This window comes from Amblyomma americanum, chromosome 9 (genome assembly GCF_052857255.1).
Source record: "Amblyomma americanum isolate KBUSLIRL-KWMA chromosome 9, ASM5285725v1, whole genome shotgun sequence".
Taxonomy (NCBI): Eukaryota; Metazoa; Arthropoda; class Arachnida; order Ixodida; family Ixodidae; genus Amblyomma; species Amblyomma americanum.
This window is the reverse complement of record NC_135505.1, coordinates 137,325,247-137,341,483: the sequence shown is the minus strand read 5'-3', so window position 1 is coordinate 137,341,483 and position 16,237 is coordinate 137,325,247. Positions and strand designations below refer to the sequence as shown.

The window sequence follows — 16,237 nt, the reverse complement described above, 5'->3', positions numbered from 1 at the left end:
TGAAAGAAGAAAGGAAGAAAGAGGTGCCGTAGTAGAGGGCTCCGGAATAATTTCGACCACCTGGAGATCTTTAACGGGCACTGACATCGCACAGCACACGGGCGCCTTAGCGTTTTTCCTCCATAAAAACGCTAAGGCGAAAACGCTTTTTTTTTTATGAGACAACGCTATTGTTGGGTCAACTGCGGCACCTTAGAAAAGTGGGCAGTAAATCCTCTCTCGGAGGGGTAAGAGCACCTTCCAGGTATTTTACTTGGCCTATCAGAGCTCGTGGTTTCACTAGTTAGAAAGTCTGGCTTTGCTTCTTTCACTAATGTCAATAAATGCTCGAGTTGCCTCTTGAACTAAGGACAATCACTGATACGGTGGGTTCATAAAGTTTTACGTGGAGCTTATCGCACGTCACTGCAGCAACAGTAAACCATATACCAAGACACCAGTCGTGTCCCGGACACCACGCAAAAAAATCTGCCGTGAGCTCACTTTACTCTGACATGCACATCTATGACAACAATTGACAAAGGAGAGAAAACTGGAGTTATTATCCTAAATACGGCTCTACACAAGCAAGCTATGTACAAAGAGAAAGATTTACAGGACATACTCTCCCCATAAATTTTTTTCCAGTTCTTTATGTTTCTGGCGCTCTGTGTGCAGAGTGAACTTACCTTGCACGCAAAAAAAAAGACAGACACTATCACCTTACTCGATTTAAAAAAAATGAAGCAGGAGGTTTTGCTGGTTGTGAGCCATGAATGACTGTAGCGCGAAATATGGGTAAATAGCAGCGCGCGTCCACTTTCGCACCTGGTTTACAGGCTTCATAGACTTACGGTTGCATGGTTTTGAGAACCAATGAATAAATCCTATTCCGTATATACCTCCGTGCGATTTGGTTTCTGGGAGGGAGGCCGTACACATGACACTGAGTGCAGTAAGCCTCTTAAAGGTAGTGTGCGGTTTAAGGCGAGTCCAGTTGGATGAAACCTTGCGCATACAGGCAGACAACGTGTGCACGAGAAGTTGTGTACCAGTGCACCCGTTGGACCCAAAGGCTGGAGCTAGTAAGGACGGCTCTATATAGGCAGGTTACTAGAAGTGAGTCTGTGTTTGAAATAGTTAAGGTAAGTTCAATTTTCGAGCAAAAACAAATCTCACTTGGGTGCAGGGGCGCGATACCTGGTCCGTATCTTCGCCGGAACAGGCCCATCTTAGATTCGCTCTTTTAAGGAGTTGGAAAACTGTGTGAACAAGCTATGCCATTCCGGCGCGCATCCCGAAGGGAAGCACAACGTACGTGCTGGGGAGAGGGGGAGGGACACAATAACCATTTCTTCTTTCTTTCCACGTGCGATGTCTTTTACGTTTTTAATTCGTCACTTTGGTACTGTTGCCTAGAGAAATTTTTTGGAGGAACGTTAGAGCTGGTTTGCCCACCTGACACAACCTGCTTCACCACCTTATGAGCACAGTCGGTGCCATCTAGCCACTTTTTGCCGCTAAACCAACTGAAAGGGTATAGCTGGCATCGCCATCACGCTTTGTTTGTCCCCGAAGCGATTTCTTCTTTATTTTTGTTTTATTTCCGGCACCACCTAGCCAACTCGAGTATAGCCTCATCATCATCATCGTCAGCACCAGATTAACGAATAGGAAACTACAGATGCAAACAGAAATCCGGTTTAATCAAATACGTGATTAAAAGAAAGAACCCAGAAGTTCAACAGAGTACGATGTTTCTCTTTCTTGATTAACTTTTCTTTTTGTCCCATTTTCATGAGGACCAATCTCCCCTACACATCATCATCCGAAACCAACGACCACCGAATCATCATCGTCATCACAGTTCTCTATATCCTCTAGTCTCTCAAAATGTGACCGACAACACTTAGCACTCTGCGCTGCACGCCGAAGCTCCGCTGGCTCTTTTCCTCTGGCCGCGGTGGTCGACATGTACCAGAGTCAAGCAATGGAACCTTACGCGTCGGGCAGTGCCAAAATTGTAGCGCATGCTTCTTTGCGGCCGGGAATGGGTCCTGCATACGGCGCTTCACCGGGGCCCGCTACGGCCGCGCCGACGATGGCTGCGCCCAGCACCTCTCTTCCCCCACCGGGAACTGGCTACAACCTCCCTCCGATCTCCCGGAACGAGAGCGAGCCACTGACCCTGCATGGTATAGACCTCGAAAATCTGCTTCGGGACTGTGGCTTCGTGAAACCTTCCACCAACCACCCGGTGCCTGTCACGGTGTTGGACATGACACGGCCACCCGGTCAAAACTTCCTTCCACTGACAGTCAACCCTGGTAGAAGGTCAATGTCTGCTCGCGATGTCCCCGTTACATCTGGAGGTTACGGGAATATGGCCGGTATGTGCGGTGGCGGCATGATGCCTCAGCAGGCACGTGATGGTGTGTCCTCGTTTGGAGCTCACGGTACCATGCGATTCGGGAGTGGCGGGATGTCTCAGTATCGAGGCGGTGCGAATACTATGCCTAACAGTTATGGCGTCTCCAATCTTCACGACTCTGGCGCAGCATCCCCTTCTCGACGTGATATGTCCCCTGTGTCTTTTGGCGGAGCCTACAACACGGCACCGCGAAATTTCGGACGTTACAGTTTGCCCGCAGCAACGCGCGCACCCCAAGTTGGACCGACTGATTACCGTACATACCCCAGCTACGGCCCCGGCATGACCCCTGTTATGGCCGGAGGAGCCAGATCTTACCATACGCAGTACGGTGGGCGACCTCACCCGGCCGACGCCGGCATGGCTGGTTGGCCAAGACAAGACGCGAGGTCTCGACGTAGCATTTCACCCGTGACCTCACCCGTGCCTCGAGGCCCCACGGTAGGAGGTGTTACCCGTCGCAGCTTCATGGTGCCCACTGCTACTGACCGTGTAATGCAAGCCTCAATCGTCCGTAGAGGCCCTTCCCCTCCTCCGGGTCGAAGCCCGTCGCCGGTGCCTGACGGTGGTGGCATGATGCGCATGAATGGACGAAGTCCCTCGCCTGCTCCTCGGCGCAGCGTAGTTGCAGCTCGTGGCCGTGGTGTGTCGCCAGCAGTGAGACCCAGTCATCGAGAGCAGGTCATGGCAAGGGAAGCTCTTTCGGAGGCTCATGATATGCTCTCAACTGTGAGGCGGGAGATAGACAACAGGGACGACATCCGGCAGAAGCTGCGGCCTCACGACCTCGAGCGATTCAAGGCTGCTGTCTTTCAGGTAGGCTTCGGCAAGCAGCGGTGTTCTGCTGGCAAACAGATCACCCTGTGGTGCTTGTACGGTGTCCCTAATCCTCCAACAGTGCACAGGGAAAGCAAAGACCACTGCAGACAATCAAAAAGCTGTTAGGTTTGCAGCTAGCAGCACAAAATATCGTCATTGTGTTAGCTTCATGATCTCAGCTAGCAGTGATAAAAAAAGAAAAATGCTTTGATGATGACGTCTCGCAAAACGTTGGCTAATTTGCCGTGCAGGCACTTGAAGCACGTCATGTGGGTTCTAAATTCACTCTTACACCCCTTATCTCCCGCACAGGCTTGACAATGACTACACAAGCCCCGCACGCTCTGGTAGGGGGCGCTAGCAATCGATCTTTTCTGCTTTTATGACCGATCGGATATGCCCACAAAACTATTCGCTCAAACATATTGCTGCTTAAAGTCCAAAAACAGTGCTGCACGGAGGAAAGATATACACGCGTAAACTTGCGCACTTGGCGTGTGGCCAGATTGACCGTGTATACAATTAACGCTGGCGCTTTAATGCAGTTACATAACACTTATAAGTGAGTTGTCCCGTCCACTACGTCAAGACTAACATTTACCAAGAGGTCATTTTCTGAGGACTCTGGTTCAACACTCACATACCGCATGTCCCAGAATGGTTGATTATTGGAGCATGTAATTTGAGGCATTTGTAATGCCTCCAAAAGCATCCCAAAGAATGAATAGTTGAATGAATGAATGAATGAATGAATCAATGAATGAATGAATGAATGAATGAATGCCTTTTATGCTCAGTAGAGGTCTGAGCTATCTTCTTAGGTATGCACGTGGGCAATGAGAGACACCGTAGCACGAGTTCCACATGAATTTCAGCCATGTACGGCACGTTAACGGGCACTAACATCGTGAAGCCGGCAGGTGTGTTTGTATTCGGCTTCCATTAAAATGCGACGGGATTCGAGATCGCTCCCTTGGGCTCAGGAGAGAAACGTATAATTAAACATATGAAGTGCCATGTAAGTTCCATGTAGGTGTAAATGGACGTCAGTCTATTTTGTATCTCAGGAAATGAAAGTGTACTGCTTGTTTTTCAGTTGGAGCGGGCGTTGGAAACCCAGACTGAACCCTACAGGCGCTGCCGAAGTCCACCACCGCAACAGTAGCAAAATCAGTGCATGCTGTGTAAAGTTAAGCTCGGCTCCTGGAACTGTGCAGGATTTGTATGGCTACGGAACTGGTATAGGTTTCTGTAGAAATTTATCGCGAAATTCTCTTGTTAGACACAGGAAACTTGTGCCGCATTTTTTTTCTCGCCCCAGCTGTCCGGAAGCGACGGAACATGAGGTGCAGCAAATTCGTGCCCTGATGCATTTGAGGCTTTTAGATTTAAAAATCAGAAAGCGTTTGAAATCTTAACTTGCGCTTGTAGCCATGAAAGAGAATTTATTCTTTTATCTTGCAAACAATAACAAAATGGATATCTGTATGGTCGTGAATAAAGAATAACTGAAAGCTGTGTGAAGGCTGAAGCCTGTTTCCTGTGCCCGTTGCAAAACGCAAGATTCAAATGAAGCGATGAGGACTCGCAATTTTGAAATTCGACGAGAAAATAAGAGTTTACAATTTCACATCAATGTTTTCAATTTAAGCATCACCCGGTTGTAACCTCAGTTTCGAGTTAATGAATAATGTATTGCGTGCGTATTGTGCTTGAGTTTTCACGCCAAGACCATGGAGCAGTTGCTCCAAGAAATGTTCACTCGAGCGCACCAGGCATTAGAGGTGGAATGAAAAGAGGGAGGTATTACATATAATAATATAAAGAAAAGGCAGTGATGTGAACTTACTTCATGCTTTAAAACATTAGAGATACATTTCAGTAACTAAAGGCAAATAAAAAAGCGCGTTGATTGAAGATGAAACGTGTAATACGAACACGGAGGCACCGAAGGAGCATATAAAAAATCTATGGCCGTATTCTATAAGCTGTCGATTTTTGTTGTACGCTCAAACATCACTCAAATAGTAAGCTAACCAGCGCACGCTTCAACTGCTAGGCAGCGCTTCTCATCTCCAGAAGGTCGACAGAACCCTCCGGAGCCACCCACAGAGCTCCAGCCACCATGCTCTTCAATAAACGTTTATTCACTCACTCACTAACGCACTCACTCACTCACTAACTTTTTTCATTAAAACATTCTAGAGACCCGTGTACTCTGCGATGTCAGTGCACGTTAAAGAACTCGAAGGGTCGAAATTGCCGGAGCCCTCCACTACGGCGTCGCTCATAGCCTGAGCCGCCTTGGGACGTTGAAGCCCCCTAAAAGCAAACCCTAAAACCCTTCTTCTTCTTCCTCTTAAAACCGGACATGTACCCTCATGAGGGATCTAAAACCTTTTATCATTAAACGCCTTTTCTGTTGTTGTTGTTGTTAGCCTATCAAATGATGGCACATACCCACACTGGGGTATCGGCCAAGAATCGGGTGGCTGTTCACCTGAACGCAGTTAATAAAAAGGAAAAGCACGTGGGAGCGAAACACCGGTGAATTCTTCCTCATTAACAGTAAAGGGATGAGAGTTTTGATTTCAAAATTATATGAATAATAATAAAGAGAGGGATTAAATAATAATGATTAAGTCAAAATGTAATAATTGATAGAAAATAAAATTTTGGAACACTTTCCTTTTTTTCTTCTTTCACGGCTATCTTCTTCTTCCTTTAATCAGGAAGTGCATATTCTTGCCCCCCTCACCATGCGAGTTCCTCAAAACAGGATTCTAACACTCTAGGAAGCTAGAGCAGAATCTGAGACCCTTGATGTGCAAACATTTTCTAGAAATTTTCCCCTTCTTGAAAAAAAATTTCTAATTAATTTCAATGCTTTCCATTCTTTCCAAGTTCCCAATGAATGCGCATCATACCTGTGAGCACGGAAAAGACATCGCCAGGTTTTATTCAGCGCACAATCCCCATTCCTCCTTCTTCCCACTTCGGGGAAGTCTTTGAAGGCGCTCATTGAGCCCATTCGTTGGAGTTCTACATGTCGTGATTCTCTTTTACGGAGATCTCCAAGACTAGGCTCGCGCCGTTTATTTCTTGAGGACAAGAACAACAACAATAGAAGGGCCATTAGGACGGAAGACGACGAAAGCAGAGAGGCACGTTCTGCGCTCGCTCGCGCCATCGGCGTTCGAATAGCGCTTTGTCTTAGGGTTGAGGTAGCGCACAATGCAGCGACGTAAGAAAACCACCTCTGCGAAGGTAAGCTGATCTTATTATTTTCTGCTCTACTTTAAAGCGGTAGGTTACGCCTAGCGCAGTCTAGCAGCAGTATGACGATGACTGCGCCAGCGCTGATGGCTTGTAGAGGCTTCTACGGAACAGGTTGGAATGCTTCAGCTTCCAGATGTGTGTGAACAGTGTAGCCTGTGCGGTCAGGCACAAGATAACGTCCGCTTTAAAAGAGACCAAGTGCAGAATCCCAAGCCTCTCATTTTAATCAAAATGTTCTTAGTCATCTCTCTGGCCACCGGTTCTTGCTGACACTTGGCACTGTGACACTGCTGACGGCTATCGGTTCTTGCTGACACTTGCTGACACGTAGCGCTTCGTCTGTGTACTTCTCTGGCTTCCCTCTCCTTTGCGCTGAGTTCCCGTTTGATGACACCCATTTGTCGAACAGTCTGCACTACTTGGCAATATTTCCAATGCCTGAGCTGAGGTGGGTCAGCGGTGAGGCATGAAGGGGGATACAGCTTTCTCACAATAGTAAGCTTTCTGCGAGCATGAAGCCGAGCATGATTTAAGCATGGGAGTAAAAGCTGTTGACTGGCGTCTTGAGAAATCGATGACGCCTCATACTGCGTCTTTGGCAGCGCTGGTCGAAGAGGGCATAGTTAAATGCAGACTTTTCTTCGCGGTCGCTGCATCACGACGAGGGAAGGCTGGAGGACTGGCAGCTGTTAACCTTTATTGTCTCGGATGCCTGGTTGCCCAAGAATATTCTGTACTTATCGGGTGTAATCTGTGGGATATTACATCTTCAATCCAGAAGCTAAAAGTTGTACTTAGTGGCCAATGCTTGAATCACGGCATGAATTGTAATGTTGCGCTCAGATTGCATGAAAATCTGAGTGCAATCTGCTACCTGTCGCGTGCGATATTCGTCGTTCTGTAGATAGTAGACAAAGTAATTGTAGGCTGCATGCGTTCGAGTTTGAAAGCAAGATAGGCTGTCTTAAACATTGTGGTCGCCGCTTCGACGTACGCATTGGCTATGATGCGGCTAGAGGTTGCACTTTTATTCGTTTTAATTTGTAGTCAATTTAGTTTTAACCGTATGGTGATCTTTCCACACACGGGTCACGAGAGCGGAAAACCGCACGGATGCTGACAGAAGGCGGGTAAATGCGGTACACCCGAAACACGAATACACCTATATGGGAGTAAGAAGTTTAGTAAGCTGTCCTCTAGCACACACCCTTTTCATGAGAGGGTGTGTGTGTGTGTGTGTGTGTGTGTGTGTGTGTGTGTGTGTGTGTGTGTGTGTGTGTGTGTGTGTGTGTGTGTGTGTGTGTGTGTGTGTGTGTGTGTGTGTGTGTGTGTGTGTGTGTGTGTGTGTGTGTGTGTGTGTGTGTGTGTGTGTGTGTGTGTGTGTGTGTGTGTGTGTGTGTGTGTGTGTGTGTGTGTGTGTGTGTGCAAGAGCACATTTTACTCCATTTTTACTCTTTTCTGTCTCGGAGTGTAAACTTCCACAACGTCATTTGTGCTGTCCCTTGCCTCTCAGCCGAAGGTGGAGCCAGGCCCTTCCATGAGTGGAGACTCTGGCGGCTACGCACCGAAGAGCAGCGAGAAAACAGTGGTGCTTAAGCCGGGGCGCTGCCAATCCCCGACGTTCCGGAGGATCCTCGCGGAGGTCTCAGGCGCCGACCCAGACGAGATTCTGCGCATGAGGTCTGGCGGCAATAATGCCGGGAACGCTGCGACCGCCAACAACATCCTGGCGTTCACCGAGCGACTGTACGAACTGGAGGGCAGCCTCTCTGACTTGTTGGTCGAGCGCCGGAACCTGAAGAACCAGGTCCTCACGCTCCAGGACGAGAACCTGCAGCTTCAGCTCGCCCTCAACAGGGAGCGTAAGAAGGTACGCGCTGGCCCGGCAGTTAAGAAATGCTTGCTATTCGGCAACTTGAGGCAACTTGTGTTGCGCTAATTAAATCTGCGTAAAGAGACACGCACGGGTCATGGAAAGAACATGGGGGAAATTCTATACGTTTTCTGTCATTAGCAAAAAGTGCACAGGCGGTCATATGTCATATGATACGATGTGATACATCTGCGTTAGCAGTCCTATAGGTAGTATTTTTTACAGTTAACCGCTTCCTATTGCGTCCTTGAATCGGATTTCTTCTGGGCGTGGTGGGTGCTTGGATTGTGGGTGAAGGCTTCTGGAGGTTGGATAGTGGTAGGTGGATGCTGGAAGGTGGACGGGTGGAACTTATGTAGGTTGACGACGGATGTGTGCGCATGTGTGTGGTGGGGAACGAGTGTAGATAAGAGATTGCTTTTTTTTTCGTTGGGGGCCCATATGTGCACTCACCGGAGGGGGCTTCCTCCGGAGTGTGAAAGCTACAAGCACGCACGCGAAGTAGAGACTTTTTGGGAGAAAGAGCCCTTAATGCTAACTGAGTAAAATCAAATGGATTTTTTCGGCTATGTTGATGCCTGTTCGATAGCAGAAGACCGAATTTTTTGCGACAAATTTAGGAAACGAAAAATTTTTGATACCTCCACTTGTTTATTGCTTGGGACGTCAGAACAAAAAGGGTTTGGAAGTGAATAAAGGTGTGGCCTAGACTCAAGGAGACGTGCACAAAAAACTGCCTTCTTTACAGTGCAGTTGGCTGCCAACACGATTCACAGCGGTTGCCGATGCCCGCATTTCTAGCTTATAAAGGCCGCGTTGTCAGTGAAAGTAACCTCCTCGTTACTATAACGGCGTAATCTACCCATAGGGACAAATTTCAAATGTCTTCAGAGTCCTTTTAATAAAATGCAATTATATTTAACTTGACCTCACAGTGGCTGTTGGGATTTTAGATGGCAACTCCTGCCTGCCTCATCTGCATGTCTGCGTAATTGAAGTTCGGGGCTAATGCCCATACTAACTGTTCTTACATCATTCCTCAGATAGAATGGAGTGCGCGCCGCGTATAAAGGGGCTAATCGTTAGAGCCAATAAGGTGTGCACATCTTGATTGGGCCAGTGAGTTGCCGAATCGCAGTAGCGAACAAGAGGAGGCGCCGATTAGTCTAGCAGCTAGGGATATCGCCAACAACACTGCAGATAGGAACTGAAACTACGTGCGAAAGCTCAAGAGCGAGTTTGTAGACGCCAGGGCAATTACTGCTTCTGAGGTCGAAGGGCTGCTATGTCGTTTTTCTTTGCTCTAGAGCGGCCTCTCAATGATTATGCTGAGTGGTGCAAATCTTGTTCACCACGTGTAATAAGATACAGCGCATGGCGTCGCCCACCGGGGCTATCGAAGACCTTCAATAGGAACCATGAACAGATCACCCTAATCAAAGTGTTTCTTGACGAACGCATGTGTTTTTTATTGGACGGTACCCTTCTGACTGAGGGCAGTTTAAGTATAGTATGTACCTCAGACGCTAGCGCTTACCGCGAGCCTCCAATGCACATGCGCACGAAATGGCTCGGATGCGGCGCGTGGGCCCTCAGCTGGCCTGCATCTTGTGCCTCGGAGCCACCTGCACATGCGCACTGGCAGGTTGCTTTACGCGGTATTCGTAAGCGTGGGCGGTACACGGAACGCTTCGGTGCTCTGATGAGCAGAGCCCGGCTTCTTGCCTTTCTTGACACTGAAACGTCTGCGCTGCCTTCTGATGGAGGGCCCTCGATCTGTTCCACTCAGGTCGCAGCAGCCGGCAGCCCTCAAGGTGTGCCGGCTACAGCTGCGGCGGCATGTGACTTACAGTGCTTGTGTCATTGCCTGTCGTGCTTGCTACGGACCGCATTTCTCTACTTATTCTTTTACGCCTCCCTCATCCCTTTACACCAGTGCAGGGTAGCCAACCGGAACATTTTACTGGTTAACCTCCCTGCCTTTCCTCTACCACTTCGCTCTCTCTTGCCTCCTGCTGTATCTGCTTTATTCCGTACAATTTCCGCTCCGAATCATATGATACCTCACTACTGCTTATCTTACCGTATCGTACCTTACCTTAGCTTACCGCACCACGCCATACCTTACCTTACCTTACCGTACCATACCGTAAAGTGCCGTATCGTACTTTACCTTACCGGACCGCACCGTACTGTATACCTTACTGTACCGTAAAAAGAATACCATACCGAGCCATACGTACCACAGGAGCATACCATGAACTATTTTATCATATTCTACCTCACCGATACCATGCCACGTCTAGTAAGGTTACCATCAAACAAGACTATGTGTTGCTGAGCGCGCTCAGGTCGAGAGAGCCTGGAACCAGCTGGACGAAAGCGCACGACCCCGGAACATGAGTCCGCCCCGGCCCCCGCCGAGGAGCTACCTACAGAACCGTGGCCGCGCCCAGAATCCCCCGCCGCCACCGCCGCCGCCGCCGCCCCTGGCGTCGTTCCGATTCGGAGAGCTTCCGGCGCTCCGCAGCTGCGGGCTGTGCCCGTGCCTCATGCCGTGGAACGTGAACGAGAACGACATCCTCGACTTTGAGGACATGATTGACGACGAGCTGTCGCCCTACCTTGGTCAGCGTGAGTCACCCGAATAGCTTTTTTTTCATCGGCCCTTATTCCGCGCAAGGATTATGGAAAACCGCCTAGTGGGTCAAGGTTTATTGGCGTTTAACGTCCCAATGCGACCCAGGCCGCCAGGGACGCTGTGGTGAAGGGCTCCGGAAATTTCGACCACCTGACATCGCAAAGTACACGGGCCTCTAGAATTTAGCCTCCATCGAAATTAGACCGCGGCGGCTGGGGTCGAACCCGCGTGTTTCGGTTCAGAAGCCGAGCGCCATAACCACTGAGCCACCGCGGCGGCCCTAGTCGAAATGACGAGGAAATGGGCATGGGTAGGGTATGTAATGCGAAGTAAAGATAACTGATTGTGTCTTCGGATTGCAAGAGTCGCCAAGCATAACAGGGGGCTACAGAACGTCAGGTGAATGGACGAGTTTGAGAAAAATGTTCTTGATGGCTAGTTTGTTCTTGTTCGAGCAAGGTTAAGAGTACACAGTAAGACAGTAAGAGAGGATTGGCGCAGACACGACTACTGCACACCTGTGATGTAGTATTCGTATCTTTGCTTCTTGTACTCTTCCTTCCTGTGCAGTCTAAATATTTAAGATCAAAGAGTGTGCGGGAATAAGGTGGTCGCAGCTAGCACAGGACAGGAATAATTGGAATCCAGTTGGGAATGCCTCAGTTCTGCGAGGAACATTACGACGCACAGGGAGGGCTTTTAGGTAGACCAAATTTCCATTATTAAACGCGATTCCAGTGCTCATGTGAGATTAGGTGAGATTAATTTGTTGTAAGGAATTTTTCAGTTCACTTTTTCTGTTCTCTGATCCTTCTAGATTTCTGTTTCTTAAGATCTTTGCTGTTTTTGTAACGTATGGTCTGTTTGTACAGTTAACACTGCGTTTGTGACGTCGCAAATACTACCCCAATACTGTCGCGCTTCCGCTAGCTGATGAGGGTGGCATTATGTCATTTGATACATTTTATAAATAAGAGTCCTTTGAATGTGTGTACCTGAGGCTTGCCATTATTCTCTGTAACGCCAATGATAAGCCACAACTCTTCACGGAGCATCATTGTCTTTAGTGGCGCAGAAAAGTTCTTGCTTCTGTTACATTTTCAGCTGTTTTCTCAAAGATGTTTTACGCAGTATTTAAAAGAAAAAACCTCTTGTGACGAAGCTTCGGGACCCTTAAGCATTTATTTGGATGACCAACTAGTTTGGCAAAGAGAACGTCTCTGACCAGCCACCTAACCCAAGCTTTCGATTTTAGGATTGATAAGAACACGAGAAAGTGGTCGGTCCAGCTGAGGTGTGTGTTTTTCAGCACGCTGTTTTAGGGTGGTGGCAACCATTGTTCTATCGGGAGACGCTCATTGCACGGATAGCAAATAGGTCTAATATAACAACGAACTTAATCGATATTTCCAGAAATCAGACTTCTGTGCCCAGACATTGGAAAATGTGGTTTTCCTGGACAACACTGCTGCGCAGCGAAATTAAGGCTGTGAAACAAAATTCCATAGTTTCATCACCGTAATGGTCAAGATAAACATGGAGATTCCGCAATCGATATATGAGCCGTGACTTGGTGCGACTGACGCGTACCAGTGCAGCTGAGCAATTCAGCGGTGATCGACACAGAGCAGTACCTTTCTGCAAGGGTTTATGAAAGCTTGTCTGAATCTGCATCTCATTTAATAGCCTTGGTAGCATCGAAAGAGACAGGACGCGCTTGGTGTCCTTGGTATTTATTGGTAGCAGACTTCCGAAAGTAGTAGGGCACTGGTTGGAGCCTTGTTTTTGTTTACTTTTTCTGATGCGCCCTCTTGAACTCTTGACCAGTCAAATCGTCTGATGACAGCATCTCGCTTCCAACGACTGCACAGAGGTTCCTTCATACTATTCAGAACGCAGAGGGTCAAAGCAAACAGAAGAGATCTGTGCAGAGTAGTGTAGGGCACGAGTGACGTTGCAACAAATGCAGTTCTACGTATGGCTGCGTTTTGAGAGGTAATGGCCTTTGGAATCTGTAGGCACACGATTTCTTATGTTGGCAGACTGAGGCTAATGTACAAGAGCTGAACAGCCTGAAGTGTCTGCGAGTCAGTTAATCGTGAAAAATTTGCATAAGCAAGCATAAAAAAAACATTCGACGGTTTGGCATTGATAAGGGCGGAATGTCGTGCAGTAGCACAAGTTACGGTGGGCATTTAAGGTCGTTACGTGCTAAAGGTATTTGATCGGAAGGCCTTTACTATAAAGGCCTTTGACCTAGAGAGCTTTACCTGGAAGGAATTTACCATGAGAGCCTTCACCCTAAATGGCTTTGCAGTAAGGCTTTTACCGCAGAGGCCTTTTATCAAGGCTTTCAAGCTCAGTGCATTCAGGGTAATTGCTATTGACCTAAACGCCTCTACCAAAAAGACGTTTAGGTCTTTTTGGTAAACCTAAAGCCTGCCGCAAAGCATGCTTCAGGGATGTATGTACGTAAATACGTATGCCCAAAATCGGAAAATGCGTCTGGTAATGCTACCGCACTAAAAATAGTTATTCCGAAGGTATATACGACGAATACCAGGAAATAGCGGACGACCGTTTAGGTCTTTTTGGTAAACCTAAAGCCTGCCGCAAAGCATGCTTCAGGGATGTATGTACGTAAATACGTATGCCCAAAATCGGAAAATGCGTCTGGTAATGCTACCGCACTAAAAATAGTTATTCCGAAGGTATATACGACGAATACCAGGAAATAGCGGACGACCGTTTAGGTCTTTTTGGTAAACCTAAAGCCTGCCGCAAAGCATGCTTCAGGGATGTATGTACGTAAATACGTATGCCCAAAATCGGAAAATGCGTCTGGTAATGCTACCGCACTAAAAATAGTTATTCCGAAGGTATATACGACGAATACCAGGAAATAGCGGACGACCGTTTAGGTCTTTTTGGTAAACCTAAAGCCTGCCGCAAAGCATGCTTCAGGGATGTATGTACGTAAATACGTATGCCCAAAATCGGAAAATGCGTCTGGTAATGCTACCGCACTAAAAATAGTTATTCCCAAGGTATATACGACCAATACCAGGAAATAGCGGACGACCGCATGAGCTCTTCTTGAAGCGATGGGAAGCTTCTATACACGCTTTCTTTTACAGTTTACAACATATTAAGCAATTACTGAAGGTTAAAATTATGCGTGAATCAAGTTCTTATGGTTGGATAACTAACTTAAAAAGCGGTTTATTGTATCTGTTACAGAATTCTCTAAAAGAACTGCATTGGATAAAATAGAACACCCTGTAACCGAACTACGCCACGCTGCCAGGTCAAACGTATATGATACGTCTAGCTGTTGTAATCCAACGTATGCGATACCTGAGGCTGCACCACTGGTCCGTATTGCCTGTACCGCTCCTTACCCTAACTACATCATCACCACCTCGCTACTTAATCATACGTTCATCATGTTTTTAGTGCAACTGCGTTTATCCGTCCTCCCATCGTCATTAAAAAGATTGTTGTAAATTTTGAAATTAAGTGCAAACTCCTACATCGTACTTCGCTTGCAGATTACATCAATCCCGTGGACAACTTCTTCCAGAGGTACAACGCCTTATCGTCGTCCCTGCTGTACGCGGGCCGCAACTCGGGACCTCAGGGAACTAGCGGACCAAGTCGTCCACCACGAATCTTGGGACTGATCCAGGCACGGCGTCAGAACATTGTGCAGCACGAGCAGCAGGCCCAACAGCAGCAGCAGCAACCACGCCAACCGCAGCCACAGCAGCAGCCGCAGCGTCAACAGCAGCCGCAGCGTCAACAGCAGCCACAGCAGCAGCCACAACGTCCGCAGCGCCAACGTCGCGAGCCACCACCCGCTCATCACCACTGCTGCATGTGCGGAGGGGTAGAACACGGCAGCCATCCCGAACCCCAAGTCCCGTCCCGGATGGGCCGCGGCCGAGGCACGGCTTCGGGTGCTGCAGCCAACCGTCCAGGAAGGCGCTTGTTCACGCTGAGCAACCAACCGCCGCTCGACTACGAGCCTCTGCCGCTCGACTGAGGAGCCGCCTGCTATCGGCACACTTGCGTGCAGGGCACTGCCCATTTTTCTCTCTCCTCCTTTTTCTCAGAGCAAGCTCTTGGCTGGTGAGAACAGTCGGCGCCGTCCTCTCGATTGTCTTGAAGCTCACAGTAGGCTACGACAAAGAGGAAGGAAACGCAATGACTGAACAGCGGGGCTATGCTGGCTACATTAAACTTTTTCTTTTTGTGTGCTATTTTTGTGTTGTTTACGACTCCCACTCCCTCCTCCTCATTAGGGCAGGTGTGGCCTGGAGGCCCTTCCTGCCTCCAGGGTAGGACCTACATATGGAATACATACGTGACGGGGCAACAACTCCCGACATGACTGCTGAGTGTTACAATCACTAGGATACGAAACTACACCCCCGCCCTGCGCATACCTTAGCTACGCTCCCTTAGTACCCACACAGCCAGCTTTGACTTCGAACCAGTACTGCGAAGTATGGAGTCCCACACACACCTGGGCAGACGGGCAACCCGAACTAAATACCTCTAAGGTTTTCGGAAACAGAACGTAGACATTGTATATGACCCTTCCAATGACCCCAACCCAAGAACACCCTGCCACATCAGCGTAATCGACCTTCCGGGCACAATCACAGGCGCCGCTTCAACACGAAAGTAACCCCTCTAGAGGCTGAGACCCTCGCCGTAGCTCTTGTCGTGGCACACATCACCGCTCTGAACACAAACCACACATTTCGTACAGACTCTCGAGGAGCATATCGACACTTCTTACGCGGAATAGTACCACCCCTACCAGCCAAAGCCCTCCGATGGCCGCCTTCTCCTGTACATCGGATCCAAGTCATATGTGGTTCTAGGATTGAGAACATTCCCGCGGCGTCTCTTACCGAGGGTGGAAATAGGGTGCGCTCTACTCGAAGTGCCGAACGGTCTACTCATTTATGGTGACAATCGCCGTCGGTAACACAATGCTTTGGAGAGCGCCGAGTATCCTGCAGCCGCTGATGCATGCCATATCTTCTGGGAGAGGCTCGCGTGGTAGTACACCTAATATGTTGTTGTTGGTTCAACGTTTTTGAGGGCTACAGCGCGGACGCAACACGGACAAGATTGACAAAAACACAGGCCCTGTGTTTGTGCCAATCTTTCTTGCCCGTGTTGCAACCGCGCTGTAGTCCTC

General features: G+C 48.4%; 2 protein-coding genes across 3 annotated transcripts; both read left to right on the top strand.

Moving 5' to 3' along the window:
• The first annotated feature begins 1,835 nt into the window (after positions 1-1,835).
• LOC144105603 (uncharacterized) lies at positions 1,836-4,696 on the top strand. Its single transcript, XM_077638725.1, has 2 exons — positions 1,836-3,226; positions 4,326-4,696. Exons 1-2 carry the CDS (start codon positions 1,952-1,954, stop codon positions 4,392-4,394), a joined length of 1,344 nt encoding a protein of 447 aa, XP_077494851.1. The 5' UTR covers positions 1,836-1,951; the 3' UTR covers positions 4,395-4,696.
• A 1,685-nt stretch (positions 4,697-6,381) lies between these two features.
• LOC144105602 (uncharacterized) lies at positions 6,382-15,284 on the top strand. Of its 2 annotated transcripts, none has more exons than XM_077638724.1 (4): positions 6,382-6,496; positions 8,022-8,378; positions 10,733-11,009; positions 14,574-15,284. In XM_077638724.1, the coding sequence occupies exons 1-4, from the start codon at positions 6,464-6,466 to the stop codon at positions 15,065-15,067; spliced, it is 1,161 nt and encodes a 386-aa protein (XP_077494850.1). In that variant the 5' UTR covers positions 6,382-6,463; the 3' UTR covers positions 15,068-15,284. The 2 variants fall into 2 exon arrangements, with proteins under 2 accessions (XP_077494850.1, XP_077494849.1); XM_077638723.1 differs by having other exon boundaries at positions 10,733-11,015.
• The last annotated feature ends 953 nt before the right edge of the window (positions 15,285-16,237 follow it).

Excerpts from the sequence above, each read along its gene's own strand:
- LOC144105603 (XM_077638725.1), top strand. The coding sequence starts at position 1,952 with ATGTACCAGAGTCAAGCAATGGAACCTTACGCGTCGGGCAGTGCCAAA. Across the intron at positions 3,227-4,325 it reads TCAAGGCTGCTGTCTTTCAG|TTGGAGCGGGCGTTGGAAAC; the intron begins GTAGGCTTCGGC and ends CTTGTTTTTCAG.
- LOC144105602 (XM_077638723.1), top strand. The coding sequence starts at position 6,464 with ATGCAGCGACGTAAGAAAACCACCTCTGCGAAG. Across the intron at positions 6,497-8,021 it reads AGAAAACCACCTCTGCGAAG|CCGAAGGTGGAGCCAGGCCC; the intron begins GTAAGCTGATCT and ends CTTGCCTCTCAG. Across the intron at positions 11,016-14,573 it reads GTCGCCCTACCTTGGTCAGC|ATTACATCAATCCCGTGGAC; the intron begins GTGAGTCACCCG and ends CTTCGCTTGCAG.